The 22,690-nt window shown below is 43.6% G+C and overlaps 2 protein-coding genes and 2 non-coding genes across 5 annotated transcripts in view; 1 reads left to right on the forward strand and 3 right to left on the reverse strand.

Moving 5' to 3' along the window:
- serpinb1 (serpin peptidase inhibitor, clade B (ovalbumin), member 1) overlaps nucleotides 1-22,690 on the reverse strand; it is a 66,644-nt gene that overhangs the window by 21,585 nt on the left and 22,369 nt on the right. The gene's annotated exons all lie outside the window — the stretch shown is intronic.
- Nucleotides 2-73, reverse strand: trnap-cgg (transfer RNA proline (anticodon CGG)). The gene has a single exon. It is a non-coding gene; the product is annotated as a tRNA-Pro (tRNA).
- trnap-cgg (transfer RNA proline (anticodon CGG)) lies at nucleotides 803-874 on the reverse strand. The gene has a single exon. It is a non-coding gene; the product is annotated as a tRNA-Pro (tRNA).
- Nucleotides 8,938-22,690, forward strand: part of mylk4b (myosin light chain kinase family, member 4b) — a 31,973-nt gene continuing 18,220 nt past the window's right edge. Inside the window, exons 1-2 of one of the 2 annotated variants that reach the window (XM_076045528.1) lie at nucleotides 8,938-9,093; nucleotides 15,413-15,665. In XM_076045528.1, the coding sequence (XP_075901643.1) occupies nucleotides 9,029-9,093; nucleotides 15,413-15,665 (318 nt within the window). In that variant the 5' untranslated portion in view covers nucleotides 8,938-9,028. Of the gene's footprint in view, nucleotides 9,094-14,681; nucleotides 14,802-15,412; nucleotides 15,666-22,690 lie in introns of those variants that run through there. The other variant, XM_076045526.1, reaches the window with a different exon arrangement.

The following is a 22,690-nucleotide window of genomic DNA, read 5'->3' on the forward strand; positions in this document are numbered from 1 at the left end:
TGGGCTCGTCCGGGATTTGAACCCGGGACCTCTCGCACCCGAAGCGAGAATCATACCCCTAGACCAACGAGCCATATACAAGCCCCATTTTTAATTAATTTTTTATTTTTTATTGATTTGAAGAGGAGAAGACATAAATTCTTCATTTACAACTAGAGATTTAATTGAGCAGTTTCAATGTATGGGCTCGTCCGCGATTTGAACCCGGGACCTCTTGTAATGGAAAAGTATTCTTGTGTTATTCTTAATCTTGGTTTATATTGTATGATCACTAGTAGCACGTTTAAACTGTTAGAATCCTAGTTTAACATATACGTATCGTATTTCACTTTCTTTTATGGCCTGCCACGGATGTGCTCATCCTCTCCCTGTACAGGATATGAGCTGTGAAATTGGTCAACTATTGTATAGTCGTTGGTTTGTCCCTCTCTGTTCTCCTCCCTGTTCTTTCCTTATCTCTTCCCCTCCCGGTCCACTGTATAAAAGACCTTCTTCCTCTTTCCCTCTTTGCACATGCACTCGCACTCCCATTTGTACTGTGTTTTGTGCCTCGGAGCTCCCATCCATTTTTTATTGTTTGTTCATTAAATTACTTATTATCCCAGCATTCCTGCATCTGCACCTTCGCTCTTTTCCACAACACCTCTCTCACCCAAAGCCGGAATCATTCCCCGAAACCAACGAGCCCTACACATGAGAGTTTTTCTATTTTTTTATTATTTTATTTTTAAAGCGAGAAGAGATAACTTCTTCATTTTCAACAATAGGAAGTTTAAAAGAGCAGATTCAATGGCTGGGTTTTGGGCTCGTCCGGGATTTGAACCCGGGACCTCTCGCACCCGAAGCGAGAATCATACCCCTAGACCAACGAGCCCCAGGTGTGTTCTCTTTCCAGCAAAGAAGTCAAAATATCTTTTGTCATAACAACAATTGTTTAAAATAAAGAATGCTGCTTGTGTGTTCGTGAAAAAAACAGCTTGGCTCCAATCAGAAATCAGTGTGTGCAAAGCACACACTCTACCACTGAGCTACATCCCCTCTTTCACCAGCAAAACATAGCACTATAGCGCTAACCAGTACACCACAATGTCGCCAATAATAATAATAATGATAATAATACTACTAATAATAATAATTGTATTTATATAAACTTTGATTCTTCATGTTTAAATGTTTCTTTCCCCAAACTCCCTGCTTAATTAGCAGAAGAGTCACGTGTCCGCTTAGGTCCCCAGCCCTCTCAGAGGTGTTGTGTTTTCTTACAGTTGAGTAGTCACACCCATTTCCGTTTGCCACGGCGTCTTCCTTTCGGTGTCAACATGGTCTGTCATCACTAGGCCCTGATCTGTTCACCTTTTGTCATCATGAGCCCCGTGTCACAGGGAGAAAGGCAACATGGGAAGAGTATTCTCCCAGCAGGGGTTGGAGACAGTGTCACGCCTCACGTGCGGTGATTATGGGGTCAACATGGGCACAGCAGGGAAACAGCTCAGGTTGCATTACTATATTGTAACATGGTCAGGACCGTTATCTTAACATTTAAACATCAACATATTATTTAGTTTGGAGAATCTAAATCATATCCCTGAAATATTACTTTCTGCCTGGGGTGTCAGTGTGTATCTGATTCATTTGAGTTGCACTGAAATTACCGCTCAACAATTTTCTTTGGCACATTTTAAGCCTAATTTTAAACCTAATCTCCTCTCACCAATATATCGTAATGTTTCGATCAAAGACTCTAAGAAATGTCCTACAGCTAATTTTGTAAATAGCAATAAGGTTTACAGTTTTTTTTAAAGGTTAAATCTTACAAAAGTTATGACATTATTATTATTATTATTATCATTGAGCTCACTGACAATTTGTACAAGTGTGTGAAAGTGATACTTGTCCCAATAGACTCCAAAGATGCTTCTTCGAATATGCTCCTCAGGACCACTCACAGCATGCTTCTGATGTCTGCCATCTACAGCTTAGGTTTCAAAGGCAGCCAGCATCCTCCGTTGCTAAAAGAAGCATTTCCCAACAGACATTCCTTTGAATGATATATATATAAATAAAAATAAAAAAACACACAGCTCATATTGGAATAACACATAAATTAAATCTGTGAATAATTTAAATGCTCAGTTAAATGTTCAAGTAAAGAATCAAGCTAATAAATGTGCTTATTTGTCCATATTTTGCTTTTAGCAATTGCAACTGTACAGTTTTTCACAATAGAAGTCACAAATGGCAATGATCCAATCTGACTTTTTTAAAAGAGCCTTTAACCAATTCAAATGTTGTTAATGCGTGTTCATTTTAATGTCGAATGTCAATATAATTTATATAAAATCAAAATATTGTTTTCTTGCGTATGAATACGTTGATAGGTTTATTAATAGCAAAGTCACCCAACAAGGCTGATACTAGAGAAAAAAAACCTGCCACTGCAATTCAGAGCCCAAACTTTTTTAACATCAACTAAAGGTTAAAAACTTCTATATTAACCTTTTTAATTGCAACTTCATTTGAAAAATAGAAACATGCCAAACAGCTCAAGGATATTTTGGCAATCCTTCTTGACCGTAAAAAAAAATAATTTGTTGAATAATTCAAGTTTCAGCTTGTCTGTCTTGGGTCTCTGCTCACCATTGGAGCACATGGGTAACGATATCATTGTAAAGGACCATGGTTCATGTCGCCGGTTGCCTTGCTGACTGTATTATTATAGGGACCAAGCTCATTCAGAGACTGGCATTGGAACGGCTCTACCTTGCTCTTTGATCCTCCAGGACGCACAGATGGCCGGCCCGTCCTCACGCATGACTCATCGTTCATCCCCCCCCCGTAGATGCAATTAAATAAGGTGTCATGTATTTGATACACACCCTTGAGTGCTTTTGCTGGACAGTTACAACCAACAGAAAGTGAGCAGCGCAGTGCACCATCGGTGTTTTACTTAACACTTTGATTTAAGAGCTTGTTGTTTTATATTTGATATTTCCAACGCTTAATATAATCCATACGCCATCATTAGCCATTGCTCAGATTACTCTCCACAGATTTAACAGGTCCACGGATACGCTGAACGTTTATGGATATTCACAGTGCCAATGTCCTGCAAAGTGTAACCAAGGGTGTGTGTTACAAATGTACTTTGGGAGCATCGTTAACTGTCACGACCTCAATCAGCCCTTTCAAGTTGAACTCGTTAGCTGAAGTGAAGCTACACGATATGCTTGCGAGCATAATATTTCCCTCAGCAACTTTGTTGTTCGCTTAAGCCGCTGTCCTTCACCCCAGTGGAGCGTAATCATCAACTGCTATGTTTAATTTAGTTCTGCCTTTTTCTTTTCTGCATCTACAGTTTATGTTGAAGATTTACCTCTGATTGCTGACATCTACATATATCAACATCAATCAGACCTTGCTGTGTGACGGCAGCACTAACCAATGCACCACCATGTCATCCTGCATATGTGTATAACAAAATTAGAAAATAAAATTAAAAAGGATTGAATTTATTTTTTAAATGAGCAGTTTCCTTCTGCTGTTCTATGCCCACTACCACAAGTGCACAAGTTAAATTCTATTCAATGTCCCAATGGTTGTACACTGCATATAAGACTGTGTATGAGACATTGCTTTCAATTCAACACACAAACTGATCTGATGCAAATGTCTAATCTCTCGGGTTGTTTTCTTTTCGGCAGGCTGGTGGCGCTGTATTTCTCTTGGTGTGACTCGCAGTTCAATATGCTGCACTTCCAGTTCAAACTGTTTCAACTTTGACGTCACGCAGCTGATTTTTGCCCGTGCAAGATGGAGGAACAACCTGAGGGTGGGAATATATATACAGTATATTCCCTGTGCACTGTTTTTATTTTAAAGGTCCATTGTGTCAAATGTTTAAGGAAGCCCAGTTTCTTCAAGACCCTTACGCTGTGTGTATTCTTATACATGTATGAGAACCGTTCTAAGGGTATTAAAACCAAATTACTTTTATTGTACTACGAATTTACACTTTTATTAATGTACTTATGGACAGTATGCGGAGCTGTTACCAATATAAAAATCATAAATCAAGCCAAATTTTACACACTGGACCTTTAACCTCTCCCTTCCAAGCATATTTAAAAATGGTTAATTAACAGGTCCGACTTCTCTGACACAGTGAGCAGTAATTGGATCCCAAATGTATGCAGCAGCGGTGCGATGACGGAGGAGCAACTGTCGATGCAGGAAGCCCCCTATAAGAGACACTGGTCATAAAAGAGATTTCCAGCTTTACCCGTCCATTTATTTACCACCTCATCATCACCTGACTATCCCAGACGAGCGGAACCACTAATGCGCCGCACATTTCTTCGCATGAGATCATGTCCGTGTGCAGTAGTGACGCTCGCAATTCCTGAGGTCAAAGCAAACGCGGTTGTACTCAATTCTGCCCGCCGATGAAAGTCGGCTCTCGGTCTGCCGGCCGTGGTCGCGGCGGCCCGGCATGCTCGCCTCAGTGCGTGCCCACACAGCTGTGACCTTCTCAGGGGATCATACGGGATTCTGCCATCTTGATTGAGATTCCAGGTAAGATTAGGAGCGCCCGGCTGGAAATCTGTGTCAAGTGTACAGTGTGTCAGCCGTCAGCCAAGCAGGCGTGCGGCTTTGTTTCGCAGCTCTCGTGTGGCGAACGGCTCAAGCACGTACGCTCTTTTTGCCGCGTCGGTACAAAAATAATGATATTGTGATATGATACGTCATTAAAGTGCCGCTGCCACCATACCAGACAGTATACGGAGCATTCAGTACATGCTGTGAATACCTTGTAATAAACACTGCTGTGAAAACTGACCTGTGTGTACGTGGTATTTCGCCCGGTGTGTGTCACAAGTCCTGTCTGGGAAACTGTGCTAACTGGCCCCCACCGAGAAAAAAAACACGTCATTGCAAATGTTTTCGTGATTAAACACATATAACAGTGTCACTTATATTAAAGTGATAGGTATGTTAGATTTTGCATTTGATTAATTTTCCGGAATTTGTTTCAAGACCAATTTCAAGATTTTTATCGTTCATTTTGTACTCCAGTTTTTCAACACCGGAGAACTATTTTGAAGGAAAACATAGATGACAATAATCACAGTAATCACAGTCACCATGTGTGGAGTGTCACTTCCAAAATAAGGGCAAAACATCCCATAATATTTGTGTATTCAGATCTTGATTTTTTCCTGGACAGCTTTGCAGAACTAATGACCTACAACCGTACCTTGCAATTATTGCCCAAACACATCGCACACATCTTTGACTCCATTTACTCTGTCCAAACTAGCTCTCATTATGCTTTGTACAGTATGCTCGATATGCATGATACTGCCGCAGTCTCTGTGTCCCCGGCAGGTGATGACCACTGCGCCAGGAGCTGGATTGTGCTGTCCTGGGGGTCTTGGTGTCATCGCTTCATCCCACCACCACGCTTAGGACCTGGACTTGTCCTATCGGCAGATTGTCCATCGAGCTAGGCTCTTGCCTCCCAAAGCATGGACACTTACAGCCCACGCGGACAGCAGCCTTGAATTATTTCCTATTCTTTATTTATTTGTCTATTTCCATTTTGTAGATGCCTAGTTGGTGTATCTGTTTTTCACTCTGTCCTGTCTGCCACCCTGGCTCACTCTGCTCCTTTCTCTCTTTCTCTGTCTCTCCTCTATTATTGTATTTCACCCCAACTACTCATAGGCAGATGACGGCCCTCTGGAGTCTGGTTCTGCCCTAGGTTTCTTCCCACTGGGGAGTTTTTCCTCAGCCACTGTCGCATCTTGCTTGCTCCGGGGGCCCGGTTGCTTCTCTCTGATTGTATAAAGCACTTTGAGACGCCATTGGTTGTGATTTAGCGCTGTACAAATAAAGTTTTATCATTATTATTATTATTATCATTATTATTATTATTATTATTATTATTATTATTATTATTATTATTATCGCAGAGTGGCAATGAAGTCCATTTAAAAGCCACTTTCTTTATGGCTTTTCACTTCTCTGAATTGATTGACCTTATGCAGATGCAAACATGACAAAGTGACACCACTGCTAAGAGCTGAGTGTCTGGAACATGCTATCTTATCTCCCAGTGTTGCGGCTCGTTCATGGAAACTGTTGCACTGAGCATTGCTGCCAGAACGTACACAGCTCTCCTCTTGTTACGCTGCAAACACCTTTCTTGCGAGTTTTCCATAGAAAACTAACTCACGCTGTAGTCTGCGTTTGAACGCACTTTTTGTTGTCACTTTCCTAGCAGCACACCTCACTTTTGTCCTTTGATAATCTAATAGAGCGCGAGCTAAAATTAGCTCAAGTGGAATACAAACATTTGGCCCGGGGCGACACTCCTGTGGCGATGTAAAGCGCCGCTAAACCCTACAGCAACAGGCACGAGTGTAAGCAATTAGCACACAATGGGAAGACAGAGGGACGGCAGGGTGGCAGAGGAGTGAGAGGGGAAGAATAAAGACGGAGCTTACTAATGGAAATGTCAGAACCAGAGCTAATGACGGTTAAGACAATAGATGCTAATGACTCAATCCGGTGAAAGGCCGGCTCACTGGGCTTGTGTTTGTGTTTTAGCTGTGAATTTCCACTGCAGATGGCAATTCTGTGGGTAAACACCCAGTTTGTCAACATGGAGACTTTTTGGTGTCATCCACAACTTTATCCAACTGCCTACATTAATGTCTAATTGTAATATAAGAAAATAGCTGAATATATTAACATGTCACAACTGCAGACTTTTTTTTTTTTCAATATTCGTACATCAATTTCTTTCTAAATTAACCTGCTCAAATGACTCGTGTCGCCCCCTGGTGTTGGGGAGGATGGCACGTTCCCGTCAATAATTTGATTTTCTCAGCTGCATGTACACGAGGACAAGGAGAGAAGTCCCGTTAGAAAACCAAATTTTAAGCATAGCTCCATTAAGCTGTGCATGTAAACGTAGTCAATGTCGTGTTTACCACTAGCAGTGATGGACTTGCCTCCAACACAGAATTCTACAATCACAAGTAAGACAGTTTGCCTCGTTTTAGTTATACAAAGTCAGTTACCTATTTTAACATATTTTAGCATTGGATGCAGGTCCCAGGTCACTGATAGTGGACATGGTACAGTACATGGTAACAGAGTTCTGGGTAAGGGAAGGCGACACATCATTTTTAGCATGTCCAGCTCGTTCCCTTGACCTACGCATGCTTCACATGGAGCGGGTTTCGTGGTCTTTGCATGTGTTTTTTTTGCGGTTCATCTGTCATAGGGGTGTTGGGAGGCTGGGAATTCATATGCACTAATATGCGTGTGGTGTCGGTGCAGCTTTGTAAACTCCAGTATAGAAAGGGCTCACATTCAACAGACAGAGAGGCAGCGCCATGTGACACACTGCCCCAGATAAAATAACACCTCTCCAGCTCAAAATACCAATTATTATTATTGCCAATTATTATTACCAATTCTTCTGACCTCATATCTGATGATAAAAATCACTTATTGCCCTTTAGAACAAGACACATGCAATATGTGCTGTTGTTGTACCTCCATTAGTCAACAAAAGCATTTTAAACGGTTTCTGCTAGCTCTATGTAGCATTAGCATGTATTATCATTATTTCTACCGTCGTTATTAGGATTTTTAGTTCAATACTGTCTCAGTTCACTGTCTTCGCTTTGCAGCTTGCAACGCTTCTCTCATTGCTCTCATTGACATAGTGTGTTGCAACCACAGGGGGCAGGTGTGTCACGTATAAGTGTGTTAGCTTTAAATACACACCAACTGCCCAGCACCAGCAGCAGACAGACAAACATAGCTGCGAGCTTGATGGAGCATCTACCAGCTGAAGACTCGGTTGTTTTCCTCGCGGGCTGCTGGGGTCCAAAACAACGACAGTTGCACTTTAACGGTGACTCGTGTTGCTCCGTGTCCGTGGCCGGTGAAGATTACTTTGCAAATGTAACTAGTTGCAGTTACAAGCTACCTATTAAAATGTAGTGTAACTATTTCAATTAATTTTGCATATGTAACTAATTACATTTGATTACATTTTGATTTCTCTCCTAAATTTTAAGTAAATGTTCTAAACCGTTTAGAACATTATTCAGTGCTAAGCTCTAAGCACCGCCCACAACAACAACAATAACAGCTATAACAAGATCAAACTACAGAACCTCTTTTTACTATGAGATCTTTCTAAGATACAAAATCAGCGCCGCTGCCCTATCTTTCAAATCAGCAAAATCAATCACATTTTTGCAAAAACTTTTGTTAAAAAAAATAAATTAAAAAAGTTCAGACGTAATTCAAGTTGTAACAATTACAATCATTTTTATTTTGTGCATTACATGTACCTCGCTACTCCCCAACACTGCCCGTATGTTGACTGCTCGGTGGCCATTTCCTCTGCAGCTGATCACTGCTGTTTTGATTCCACATCATCAGAGGAGACCAGCAATGAGTTGCTATCTATCTGAGGGGAGTCTCTTTGAATTCTAAATCTATAGGTTGTCTTTGCTGCCTTGTCTTTTTGGGGCCACCTGCGCCCACCTTCAACCCCCCCACCCCCACCCCCACCTCCAGCCCCCTTCCAGCTCTCGGTCTATCATCCCTCCTCGCAGAGACACATGGCCCTCCAGCATGCCGCTCATGCCATCATAACAAGCCACATTCCCTGGAACACTTCCTCCACTCTGCTCCCGCCTGTGCTCCCTCGCTCCCAGATCAGACCCCCCACACCCCCACCCCCAAACCCTCCCTCGCCGCCCCCCCCCCCCCCCCCCCCCCCCACCGAACCTGCTGCTTATCTCTACACGTCTAAAGGCTCCCGCACCCAGAGAGCCGCAGGCAACCAGAGCTTCTTATCGAGCCCTGTCTGCCGCTCTGACCGTCTGCCAGGTACACTGGATCGGTTCCGGATCCGCCACCCCCGACCACGAAGGGAAGAGAGCATCCGGCACTCGGACATAGACGCAGAGCGCAGACGGAGAGACCCTGCGCCACGCCCATGAGAGACATGGGAGGAAAAGAGAAGAAGATTTTGGTGATAACAAACGTACCCAACTACCAAGCGTAAGTCCTCTGGAGTTTTTATGAATTCATTCATTCATTTGTCTATTTCTCTCCGTTACAACCCTCCTTGAAGGACTCTGCTTGCACTCCGCATTACTGGACCAGTTAGGGCACATTGTTCACGTGCCGACTTTTGCTATCTGTTATTCTCCAGAAACACCGAGCCATCTGAAACTCGCATAATGACCATGCTTTGAATTCTGACGCCGAGCTCTCCTTGTCATATCAGTTACACTGAGTGCAAGGTGCCACTTGTCAAGTTACGCAGCGCACTGATTTACAGAGTGCACATTAACGCTGGGCCTGATTTCAAATGATTTCAACTCTTTTTTTTCCTATGTGCCACATCCATTTGTCACTGATTTAAAAAAAAAAAATGGTAAGTGAGATTTTCTCCTTAAACAGGAATCTGTCCTTCCATGTCAACAAATATTTTGCAACGTGCTACATAGTCGCTGATTTCTACATACATTTGCTGTGAAATGAAATCCCTGCCCTGTCTGCCTCCAACCAAAATAAGTGCTCTGCTTTGTTCTTGGCGAAATGGAAAAGTCCATGGGGTGAAGGTTCTACGATTACACCCCTGACAGGAGGTTGCTGAGTTGTTGTCAGTGCGAGGGACCCGAGGGGTGTGGGGGGGTGCAGACTCAGAATATGCCTGTTAGGCCACAAACGACATACAATCTGTGCATACGGTGCAGTATGGATGTATCTTGAGAGGCTTGTCGTCTCTGCACCCCCGCGGTCCCTGCATGTTAAATGGGATCCTGGACGGCACAGTCGCAGCAGGGTCCCGTCCTGATGGAACCCCCACGCCCCCACTCCCCCCAGCCCCCCACCGGTTGGTGGGACTATTTGCATCAGAGCCATGGTGATGATATGTTGATCACATCTTGGCTTAAGAGCTGCGCCAAGCTGGCAGGCTGGAAGGCAAAGGGATACCAAGTTGCAGGAAAATAAACCTGTTGATCATCGGATATTCAACGTCATCAACGTTTTTGTTTTTGCCATTTTGAAAAGAGGTTTCTGATATTTCATGATCCTCCGCGACGGAGAAGTCAGTGTATTCCCTGTTTTATTTGGTGTTTAACTGCTGACGTTGAGTGACGGCGGCTGCAGGTGGATCGACTGAAGACGTGAAAGGAAAAAAAGAGCCCCGCTTGCGTCCTGCCGGCCGTCACACTTTAATCCTCCCTCGCTTCGTCTGAGTTAAGGCCAAAGACAATTTCGGTTGGATGATGATGTTCTGTACTATTCTTTCCTACATACACACACACACACGCACGCACACACTCAGAGACACCTCCCCCACATTCCTATGGTTTACAGGCTTTGATGGCTGTTTCCATGCCACTACCAAACCAGGACAGCGGCAGCAGCCCCTGTCAGAGGGGATGTACCATGCGGGGATCAGTCGAAGCTGCCGCTTCTTCTTGGAGGGTGCGAGCCCTCAAAAGGCCCCTCAATTGTTTCCTGACTGTGTTTGTCAGCGCACATCTCAGCGCATCGAAAAGTAGAATTCTTTAAAGAATGGATGAGGGCTTTATTTCAAACGTGTGAGTAAAACAAATACAAATAAGTATCAAGTTTAGAAGAACAAATGAAAACACAACATGTTTGAAAAGGAGTGGCAAGAAGCATTTTCTTATCTTATTTAATCCGAGCCCTTGTCCACACAATTCCTACACTTTTTTATTTCCTCTACAACCAGATTTTTTTATTTATTCCTTTTTGTCACATACAAGTTAACCAATGCCGATAATGGAAAAATATATATAAATAAAATAACCATGTCAATATGTGTAAACCCTAGCGCCCTCTACTGCCTACCAACCCTTCTTCTACCCTGTACCTGGTGAATAACCTACGTTTGTCCCGCTGTTTGAACAAGGTCATATTTCAAAGCTGGATGTTCACTATATGTAACTTTCCCTGTAGGTGCACGTTATGTCCGTGAGTGCTGGGTAAACATCCGCCGTACAGCAGACTCTGTGTCTCCCATCGCCACTTAGTGTTATCTCTTCCCTGGGTGACGGCAGCTCTGACGATAAAGCGAACACAAGCTGAGAAGATATATAGATTTTCATTGCAGAATATCTCAGGCGGAATTTTGATGAGACGGGATTTATTTTACGCTGACTAATTGCGCCAGATTCAATTGGCTCGCTGTTCGACGCGATGTGGGATAAGGTCAAAGAGATCCTGTGCCGTGATCCCTTATTTTTAGGTGTCGTTAAATTTAAAACAAACTTCCATTATTTAATCTGAGTTCTTTCCTCAGTGGCCCCGTGCCAGGTGGCTTGGTTTCTCTGATATATATGTCCTCCGCAGTGAACGCCGCGGCTGGAGGTAGATGTTTCTATTTTCGTCAGGAACCTACTTGTCTTCTGAGGGCTACGAATCTAAACGATTTACGAGCCGAGGCATTTTAACCTTGGTCCAGCATTTAGTGGCGTGAAAGCAAGAAATAGAAAAACCATTAAAAGCTAATAAAGGATTAATTCGATTTTTGGAAAAGTCGGAAACAATGTCTCCAATTCAAAAATGTTGGAAATAGAAAACAAATTGAGTGTTGGATAACAATACACCATAAAGTAAAATAAACTCCAAAGTGATTTAGACTTGTGATGTGATCGTTGTAGCTCCCCTGTGGGCCAGATGGTTGACCATGTGTGTCTCTCTTCTCTGGTCTCTATAGCCTTCACCTGTCTCAATGCCATAAAATCCAAAAACAATACAAAAAGAGCTTCTTTGAGTGCACCGTGTAGCCTGACAGCCGTGTCCCTCCGAGCCTCTCCCAACATTTTGCTGCTTATTGTTGATTCGACAAATAAGAAAAGTCAATTCATATCTTTCTTCTTCTCCTGGGCTTTGAATGTGTGGCTGTCATCATCTCGCTGGAGTTGTTGAGCTGGGCTGAACAGTGCATGTGGGTAAATGTTGGAGACTGGACTAAAATAAACTGCACTTGGATTTGCAGTGCATACAGAACAGTACAAATGCATCAGGTGTCCAGAAACGTTTTTTTTTTTTCCATCGCTGTATGTTACCTGAATAGATTTTCTCTGAGTTTTTCAAAAGTCACTTCTTCCAATTATCCTTTCTTTGAATCAATCCAAGTGTGTTTGCAAATACCTTCTACCTTCCAAACATGAAGGGGCTGGCACGTAGAAAGTTGTGTCATCTTTCATAGTGTCTCCGTTTTTAACACTCTCCATTGTCCCTAGTGTGTCCCTTGTACAATTAGCCTGATACAATAAATCCCAGGGCTATGTCGAGACTTTGACACAATATTAGGTCCCTGCAGTGAACAAGCACACATGGGTATACAGTGTCAAGCTGATGGTGTGCACTTGAATTGATGCAAGTGTCAACATGGAATAGATTTTGGATGTTAGCAGTGCTCACATTTTTACAAGTAACAAAGTACAGTGGAGGGGATGGGGGTGGGGTGGGTCTCATGGTGGTGTTTAAATGACGCAATTGATCCGAGGCTTGTTGAAATCACCCAATGGCTTTCAGCTTAGTGTAGTCCTAAGGGCTAACAAGGAAATACTGCCAGGCTCTTGTATCTGACTTCATAAATGACCACCTCACACCAAACATGTCAGTTTATATTACATCAAGCTATGTTTCAGATGAACCCACCGATTGCTTCTTTTGCTCTCTCGAAGATGGAGACGTTGATGTTTGCGTTTGTTTTTTGGGGTCCAAAAAATAATGAAAAAGCATTTGGAAGAAGAAAATCCACCAGAGCGTTATTGTTAATGACACCATGTTCATATTGTTTGTTTTAATACTGGCAATTTTCTCCTCTTGGCTTCTCTTAACACATAGCCCACGAGGTCTTCATGATTCATTCCTACTTTAAGAGGTATGAGACCCATGCGGCTCCTCCTATCAGTTACATGGAAGGATTATGATGGAGAAGATGGACAGGAACCCCCTTGCCATTTTTACAGAGAGGGATTATCAAATGCCGCCAAGCAAAATAAACATACACAAACCGCGGTATTGTGTGGAATGGCACTGTCTCGACGCACACATGCTCTTACAAAACAAAGCCGCATGCCTTTGCCGCCGTTATGTAATGGACCGGGCTGAACAACAACTGCAGTGAGTCCAGTGGAAAGCAATCTATTTGGCTTTGCTTCCTGTCTGTCTGGCAACAAGGATTGTTCCTGCTAATGGTTTTCAGCGAAGAAGGTTTTCCATTTCTGTTGTTGGTGTGCCCCTTTGAGTGTCACCTGGCGCTGCTGTTAAGCACCTAAAAAAAAGGGTTGGGCTTTAAAGTGGGTGACCCTGGGTCACATAGCCTGCCAGGAGTCTCTCTTGGTGCTCTCTAGGGCTGTGGGCCATGTCAGATTCATGTGACACCGTCAAAACAGACGCGCAGGCTCTTCAAATGGCATCTTTGCGACAAGACATTTCAGAAAGAAGGTGTTAGTCAGCTCAGATGACTGTTTTGTCTAACATTGAGAGGGGACAGACGCAGTCAGCCCAATTACTGCTGCACATGTTTTGCTCAAAGAAAATCGGACAAATACAAACATTAGTTCATTAGTTTCGTTATTGTGGGTGATAAAACAAAAATAGTTCACCGGCTGCTAATTTGTTTGTGGTGGAAAAAAAACAATTCAAGCTGGACACCCTAACATCGGTGTGCTACAAACGAAGAATAACTCAAAGTACAAACCTAAGACTTTCCCAGAATTCCACAGGAATAGGTCTCTGTTTCTGGCATTTGTTGTTATTTTTTTATTTCATAAAATAGTCGTGTAAAACAGTGTTGCATTACACTCGCTTGTAGTAGCATCCCATAATGGGATTTGTGCATTATTTATTTTTTCTTCATTCATATCTGTTGCTTCAGAGTTTTAGACATAAGAATGCATTTCAAAGTTAGCCAGTGAAGATAATCGCTCATCTAGTCCTTTAGCTTAGGTAAGGTTGGCTGAGGTTTGATTTGCATTATGCTAGCTAGCCCATCAATAAATACAAAACAAAAAACATTTTTACCCACTCCAGAGCACACCCAAGGCTAATTAATTATAATGCCAGACTATCGATTAAAATTCCTGTGTTTATAGAAGAATGTTAGAACTAAAATTACCCCGGCATTGCGTTGCATTTTGAGGGACTAGTTTCTCGTTAGCGGCGGAATTTTATTTTTGCTCCGATTCGAGGCGTAACAACGTACGCCGCAAAGCAGCGTCGAGCGTTCCAGCCTGTAGTCAAGGTAAAATCGGTCTGCCGCTGCTGAAGCATATTTCCACTTACATCGACAGTCTGGCGTCATCATTTGTTTTCCTAAGGTGTACTGTGGTGTGGGTAAGATTGTTTTTTTTTTTTTTTTTTTTTTTATCGTCAGGCTTAGCACCAGCCACCTCTGCTAAACTAGGGGACTGGATGGAGTGGAATTGATCACAACCAAAAATACTGCTCCAGAAAGGAGAGAAACCATCATTCAAGTAACTATCCATTTAAATTGCAATGCAACTTATGTGAATGTACAAATCAACTTGTTTTTCTAATTTCTAATAGAAAAAAACAAACAAACCACAAAACCATTTAATGAAAAAAGGACCAAAACAAGCAGCAGCGACAGGTGCATGCCTGGCAACCCTCTCAGTTGTGCCTCTGAAGTTGAAATTCTACCCCCCGAGACGGCCCCTAATGCTAAAGAACAGCCCTGCTTGCTACATAAGGTCTGTATTAAGGGCTCATGCACCCTGCTGAAACTACAGACCTCCTCTGACCTCAGTAATTGTCAAGCAAAGGCAGAACATTTACACGCGGGGAGTATAAATATCCCATGTGATCTTCCATGTCTCCCCCCCTGAGGATCACCAGGTAGAGCTCAGCGGAAGGCAGCTGTTACCAGCAGGCGTCAGGCTGGATTCTCCGTCACAGCATTCATCACGTTTGGATCTGAGATCCCGATACGTATAGAATGTACACGCTATGACAACAATGTCTATGGGGGTTGGACAATTGATTATGCAATGAATTTAGCTATGCCGCTTATGTTTCAGATGGCATTAGATGGATGAAAGTTTGATGACTGCAGTGGGCAGGTTTTTGTTGTTGTCGTGTTTGAGCAGGCATGTCATTGAGGCGGACACAGTGGATGAGTAGCAAACGCAGATAATGTCACAATTTCCTGAGTCCATTTATTTTGCAGATGGGTTACTGACAATAATTTCTTTTTCAATATCTCTTTCAGCTCATTCCAAATGCAAAGATGTTATGCACCACATTGCCCGACTGCTGTGTTCATGCTTAATAAAATGAGACAAACGGTGTGTTGTGATTCCAGGTCAGACAAGAAGACCTTGTGCGGTGAGTCGGCCCCTGGCAAGAAGAACAGCAGATTATCGTCGTCTGCCGTCCCGCCGCCAATACCGATGTCGCCAATCGTGGAGAAGATGGAGGGTCTGAAGTCAATCCGCAATCGCAGCAACAGCCTTCGCCTGGGCCGGCTGGCCTTCTACCGACACCTGGAGAAGGTGGGGACCATGCGCAGCTTTTGGGAGCTCAAGCATGAGGAGATGGAAGGAGGCAAGCAGAAGGTAAAGTGCACCTCTAAATGGATTCCACCTCGGAGTGACGTGTGGGTTGACAGGAGAATGCTCAGCTTTGCTCTCGTGCCTCCGCTCTGCCCGCGGCAGAGTTTGGCAACTCGATTTTAGGAAGTCACTTTAGGTGAAACTTGTAGTAAGTCAGATCTTGTTACATACAGTTAATTGGATCAAAATGTCTCCCAGAAATAGAAATGGAAACACCACTTGACACTCCATAGCTTTTATTTTCTGGTTGATACGCTCTAAGTGAATGTGCTGTTGAGATCAATTGTTGCGATTAATACAACATTGCGATTTTCTCTTGCTCATGTACATGAACTGTAAGTAGTTTACAAACAACAGAAATGTTTCTATTTTGTAAAATCCACCGGCGCCTTTTTCTCGTGTTGATTGTGCTCAAATGAAACCCGGATTCATAATTTCACCAAAGAGATGCAAAAGGGAACCAAGGCTCTTCTTTGTCTGGCCAACTTCTTTTGCAACGCGGGCGAAACTTTGCTCCACAACGTCGCCAGAGGGAGCTACAGAGCTTTCCATGACTTTAGTCATCTGCGTCAGTCTGACCTCCACTTACACAAGCAGGTAGTCGCCACAGGGGGGCGCCTTTCAGCAGGCAAGCGACAGAGATGAACGAGGCGGAAAATGTATTTATTAACAAAGTTGACATTTCAAACAGATTCAGACGGATGTTGAATTCAGTTCCGTTAAAAGCCAGTTAAAACGACAAGTTTAGTGTGACTTGGTGAGTCGCCTGCGTCGGAAACAGAGAGCAAAGTACTGAAACGAGTCGGTATTATTCTGCCAGATTATTGTCAGTTCAGTTTCCATGTGGCAAATGTCTCTGTTTTGCACTTGAGGACCCTCTGCTTTCGCACGAGCCACACCTTCCTCTTTGCTCCTGAACTCCGACCTCACCTGCACCTTTGCTCCTTTGCCCGTTGCTCAGCTCGTTCCCTCAGCATTTATCTTCTCGCCCTCCACCCACCTGAGAATAATCCACAGCGCTTATCAGAGACACGCAGGCCAACCAACGACTCCAGCAGCTTCAGTTAAGCAAACGGCGCCGCTGCTCCCTGCCCACGTTTTAGACTGGCACCTGCTGATGGGCTTTTGGTGGTCCGGCCGCCCACCACTATTACCCCCCCCCCCCTGCCCCCCCCACCCTTCTCCACCTCTCCCCCCAGTTTGTGCTGCTTGTAAAACTTAACTAATTTTGGATTTCTTTAAAGGTCCAGTGTGTAAATTCTTTAAGGAAGCCTGGTATTTAAGATTGACCACGTTTCAGATTTAGTGCCACTGCCAGGTGGGCTTCTTTAAAAAAAAAATGGTGGCGCAAGCTAGGCGAGACCCTTGACCTATGTATATCCTTATACGTGAACTGGTCTAAGGGTAGGAAAACCAAATGCTGAGAGTACAAGTATGCTTTTTCCCCCAACAAAACAAAAACGTAAAGAAATCTCTTGTTTTGCACTCATTCAAAGACGCAAGTTTATTATTCAGATGATAGAGAATGAAAGATTCCAGTGCATTTGTAGAGGTCTGCCAGTGAGCTGCAGTAGCGCAGCTTGCACTTATTGTGTTTGTCTGTAGTCACTCACCAATAGAATATTAGGCTGTTACATTTACTCTGAAATGATTTAATCATCATTTAACACAGTCACTGAATCTAAATATACGGTGTATTGTGGAATAATGCACAATATAATTGATTTCGCTGGACATGTGAAGGTTCTTTTTTCCCACATAAAAAACCCCCAAAGAAGTCAATACAATTCTAATCAAAACATTAAAGCAAATTTAAACAAATCACTTTAAAAACACGTTTTGTATTCAGTAATGATAATAAACAATACTAAACAGATGACTTTAGATACCCTGTCAAAATACTTTAGAAACCATATAAAACACACATCTTTAAAAGAAATCTTGAAACAATTAAAATTCAGATTCAGCTACACTTGAAAGGAAGAAAAAAAGCAGTTTAGGCAGTATAATTGATTCTTTATGTACGTCACGCACACAAATAGAAGCAAAGAACTCAGCAGTTTGAAAGCATTTGTGAAACTTAATACCACGAGTCAGGACTTCCAGGTGTGGGAGAGCATCTTTAAATTTAACTGGCACAGAAACCTGATGCCCTGCCAGCACAAATTCACATCACTGAAAACCTGAAAGTAAAAATTTCATATCGGTTTTTGTTTTTGATAAACAAAATATCACAATACGATATCAGTATCGATACTTGGGACCAATAAGCACACTGCGGCTGCGTCGCGGAAGGTGTTTGCACTTTCCTGCGCGTGATTGTGCGCATTTGCCGTCGTGCGCACGTGCAGCGTTGCATTGCTGAAACTATGGCGTCGGCCTCGGAGACACCGAGAGGCAAATTACTGCTGGACAGAAATACATGCCTAGGTGAAGTGCTGGCTTAAAGAGTTAAAGGACACTGCTAGCATACCAGCAGCAGCAGCAGCAGCAGCAGTAGCAGAGCGCCACCACCACCACCACCAGCAGCGGCAGCAGCAGGCGCCCGTATCTGCGTACAGTAACGACACCCTGAAAACCAACACCACCTGTCAAATTCTCATCTCACAGACGGCATGTCCTCTCCTTTTTGGTCCAGGGTGGTGGTGGAGGAGGAGGGCAGGGAAGGAAGCTGGGTGGAGGTTTCGATGGTTGGCTGGGCGGGCAGGTGGCTCGACGGCAAAGCCTCCACACTTGTGAGTCTGACTGGAGCTCGAAAGTTGGGAGTCGTTCCGGAGCCTTAAAGGCTGCAGGACACCGATAATTCTGGATCGTAAGGCCCAACGTCTCGCCAAATGTCAACAGCTTGCAGCCCAGCGCTGAGACTCCAGCTGCAGCGAAGCTGAAATAGCAAACAGCTTGTGCAGACGGAAGGAGGAGAAGAAGAAGAGGGAACTTTATTTTTTTTTTATCCTTGTTTTTCTGCAATGGAGAGCTTCTTCAGGGACAAAGATGTTTGGATCCTGGGCAGCGTGTGTCTCATGGCCACTTTTCTCTGGCGACACTGGCGGAAGTTGTTCTCCGTCCGGAGGAAAGGAGAGACCTCGTTGTCTGCTGCGGACAAACAGGTAATAAAGTTTCGCGGTGGGATTTTTGGGGCCCGCAGCACCTGTGCACCTGTGTGAACAGGTGAACCTGGGAACTCCTCGCTTGGCTCGTAAATGTCTTTGTTCGCGCTTACGCCTCACACGCTGCGGGGCTTGAGGCGAACGAGCCGCAGGCCTGCTTGAACCGGAAGCAACGCGTCTTATCGCATTAGCACCTGCACTAATGTCGCCTTACTGCCAATGAGGTTGCAGTCTTTGTTTTGCAGTCATTGTTCCATCGCTAGATTTACTGGGATAGTTTTCCCCAATGATATCTGATAATATCAGGAAGAAACCTGGAAGTCCACTCAACATATCGCATTGAAATTAAGTAGAGATGCCATTAAATATTGAGGTATAATCTGCAGGTGTGATAGTTCCAGTGATTTTTTTTTTTTTTGTCATTGTGCAGTGAACTGTGGAATATTTGCGGAATATTAACATGGGACAGAGGTAAATAGCAGAGGAATATATTAGCCAATAAAACTCTGGGACCAAACAGCTTTTTTGTGGGGGAGTGTTAAGGAACTTAAAATAAGATCTTTGTTTGGAAGTGAACATTAGTGGCAGATATTTCATGCACTTTCTATCAGATTTTGAAATTCTAAGGTGCCCGTGATATTTCACAATAGTCCGACTTTTGCTGGTTTGCTTAAAGCCTTCTGCTTGTTTCAGGTTCAGAAAAAAAAAAAATTTACTTATCCCTGAGGATTCGCAAGAAAAAAACAAACAAATGAAAAAAGCATATACATGTCGAGATGTCACCAGCAGGCATCAGAAATATGCCCACCCCCCTGCCCCCCACCACCACCAGTAAAACTTAACTGGGAGCAAATTGGAGAGAGTGAGTGAGGATTTTACACGGGAATGCCGTCTGTGTTTGGGGTTTTTCCTCATCAAACAACCCATGCAACTGCTGCTTTCAAGCCGGGGCAATATTTCATGCGTCTGCACTGCAGCCTGTGTGTGAGCAACAAGGCAAAGCAGTGGAAAACATCGCGTCACCTCGTCTGCGTCACTCGCTTGTCACCGGTCGGTGATGACTGAATTCCATCTGGGCTTCTCTCTCTGCACGGCGTAGATCATATCCAGTCCCAAGTGGTTCCTTATGTCAACTTTATCCGCTGCGAAGCCGGCGCGGTCCGCTGCTCGTAAAGTGGGAGGGCGGCGCTGCGATGAGCAGTAAATGTCAGCTCAACTTCTTTTATTATCCTCTGCTTCGACGTCTTAACTCTGGTGTCACGCTGACGAACTCCAGCGTGATTGGGATTTTACTTCTGTCTCTCCAACAGTTGAGCCCAAAATTGTCTATATATTTTTTTTTTTCAGTGATAAGTGAATAAATATAAATGGTCTCATAAAATTCAGTGAAAAACAAATGTCCAAAGGTCCCCGTTGTAAAATATGGCTTGATTTATGATTTTTATATTGATTAAAGCTTAACAGACTGCCCATAAACACAACAACAGTAGCACCAGAGCCCATTCCGAATTGGGATCAACCGGGCCACACATAACACCCAAAGACAAATATTGAAAATATTGAAACTAATGTGAGCCGCTGGTTGATCGAGTGGGATCAGATCCCGACGCTCACAGTGATGAGCCGACATCCACCCAGTAGTCCCTCCATTCCCTCACTCAGGTGTATCCTGCATTCACCGTATCTACAAAACGATGCTTGTGAGGCTTCAGGAAAAACAAATTTTGAAATGTAAACAGCGAATGGCATGTCGGGTGACTTGTCCTTGTTTACTGGCTGCGCCGGTTGCACGTCCTTACTCCCTTCAGAACTGTGGCAATGACCTCAAATAGTGGCACAGCCACAACAACATAGCCCATTGAAACGGTTGGATACGTTGGACGACACAGAAGGTCGATCTTCACTACTGCAACAATATCGACCTTGTCCACATAACAGTGATGGCCCAGTTGTGTCCATAAAAATATTTGTTTGCTCAATGGACGTAGTGTTTGTGTGTGTGTGAATGCTTGCCACACAGAGGTCTGCAGAGGAAGTGCAGGGGGTCGGTTTGTTTTGGTGGTAGAACATCGAACGAATTGAATGACGGATGGGCTGCGATCACCAACGCTAAAAGGTTCCCATCACTGCCAACGCACCAACGTGCAACCTAGAGTTGCCATTTACGATGACAGCTACTGTATATCTCTGAACTGTGTTTGGGCATAATAGGTGTTCCACCGTCGGAGCTATCATTAGGTTACAGTAAGCGAGCCATTTAGACCAGGGGTCACTAATGTGTTGCCTGCAGGTAGCCCCCAAGGACCACATGGACCACATGGTCCTTGGGGGCCCGCAGGCCTGTTCGAAAAATAGCACAACTGTGTCCAAAATTCATTTTCATCCAACCTTGTCGAGTCATTGTTGATATTTATTGCGAATTGTGATTGGTGTCTTCACCTAGATCAGTATCATTAATACTAATATGTGACTGAGAAAGTTTGTTATCTCAGGAGAGGTGTTTGCCCTTCATATGACTTGGAACCAATGAAGTAGCCCACAGGTTCAAAAAGGTTGGTGACTCCTGATTTAGACGTTCAACACATTAGATCATTTTTAAATAAAATACATTTCTGTGTGGCTAGCTTGTCGGCTAAAGTTTACTTTAGCAAACGTTCACTAGCAAAATTAAAGCTAATCAAGCTGCATGCTAAATAATTGCAAATATTAGCCTAACATGGATTCCGTTCCTACTATTGCTCTACTTTGACCTCTTCCCAAGCGATCACTTAAGCTCACTGACAGACCACCTTCATCGGGAGCCGGAGGCCACTGTCTAACATCAGCCCGACTAACCACGATGCCGCTTGCGTTGGTTGTCACCGACGTTTATGAGACGTCCCAAGTGTAAACACAGCAGTCATGGCGGTGCCACAGGATGGCGGCATACGCAAAATACTCAGATATATAATACTTCAGATTTGTCTATTTAGAAAAAACGAGCCCGACACCTTCTCGCTTTGAGTTGACGGTGCAAACCACAGCAGAACTCAGGGCCGACGCTCTACCTCTCAATCAGCTTCTTGTAACTGTAAACTTGCATTTACGGCGGCATTTCATTCATACCACTGTCAACTTAAGTAAATGAGGAAAACTCTGTTGGGTTTACTAAAGGCTAACAACAACCAACAGTGTGAACACAAGCCATATTTAGCCGCCTGTTGACGTGTCTTGATGATACGTATTCTGCGTGCGTATGCTTTACTGCGTCCTCACTGTGACACCTTTAACCTTTGAGACTTTATTGTTGAGAGCCCTGATCATTTCTTGACCAGGTACAGATCGTATAGTAGACAAACAAATGGTTTTGTGAGAGGCTTACACAGAGTTAGGCGGGAGCTTGTGCTAATGCATGTGAACATGGCTAATGTGTGAAGAGCTTGTCCTGCCTCAGATTCTCGCACTCGCATAGCTCAGACGAAATTAGCACACAAACAAATAGAGACGAGACGCGGGAGCGGGGCCAGCAAGGGGTTCAAGTTATAGATTTAAACCTTGAAGAAAAAAAAAACAAAAAAAAAGTGGCACCTCGTAACTCTATCTTTATGCGTGTCGTCTTTATACGATCTTTCGTCTGATGTGAGTTCATGGGGACCTTTAGTTGGAGTGGTTGAGTCCACATCTTGTGAGATGGAATTCAATAATGTTCACTTTAAAAATGTCTGCGATTTGGAGAATATTTTAGATTTAATGTCAGCGAGTGAGAATGTAGGCGTGCAATGAGTTTGTTTAGTTTTGTTTGTTACTGTAAACAACAACAGAAAAAGGTCATCTTCACATCCGTCATTGAGCGCAGTGGTTTTCTCCTGCACACAAATTCACTGGCGCAACACACAGTGCCAGCGCTTTAAATTGCACCTACAGTATATTTCCCACAGGGCT

Source organism: Nelusetta ayraudi, unplaced genomic scaffold, assembly GCF_046127955.1.
Source record: "Nelusetta ayraudi isolate G7.1 ecotype Tasmania unplaced genomic scaffold, CSIRO-AGI_Nayr_v1 ptg000084l, whole genome shotgun sequence".
Taxonomy (NCBI): Eukaryota; Metazoa; Chordata; class Actinopteri; order Tetraodontiformes; family Monacanthidae; genus Nelusetta; species Nelusetta ayraudi.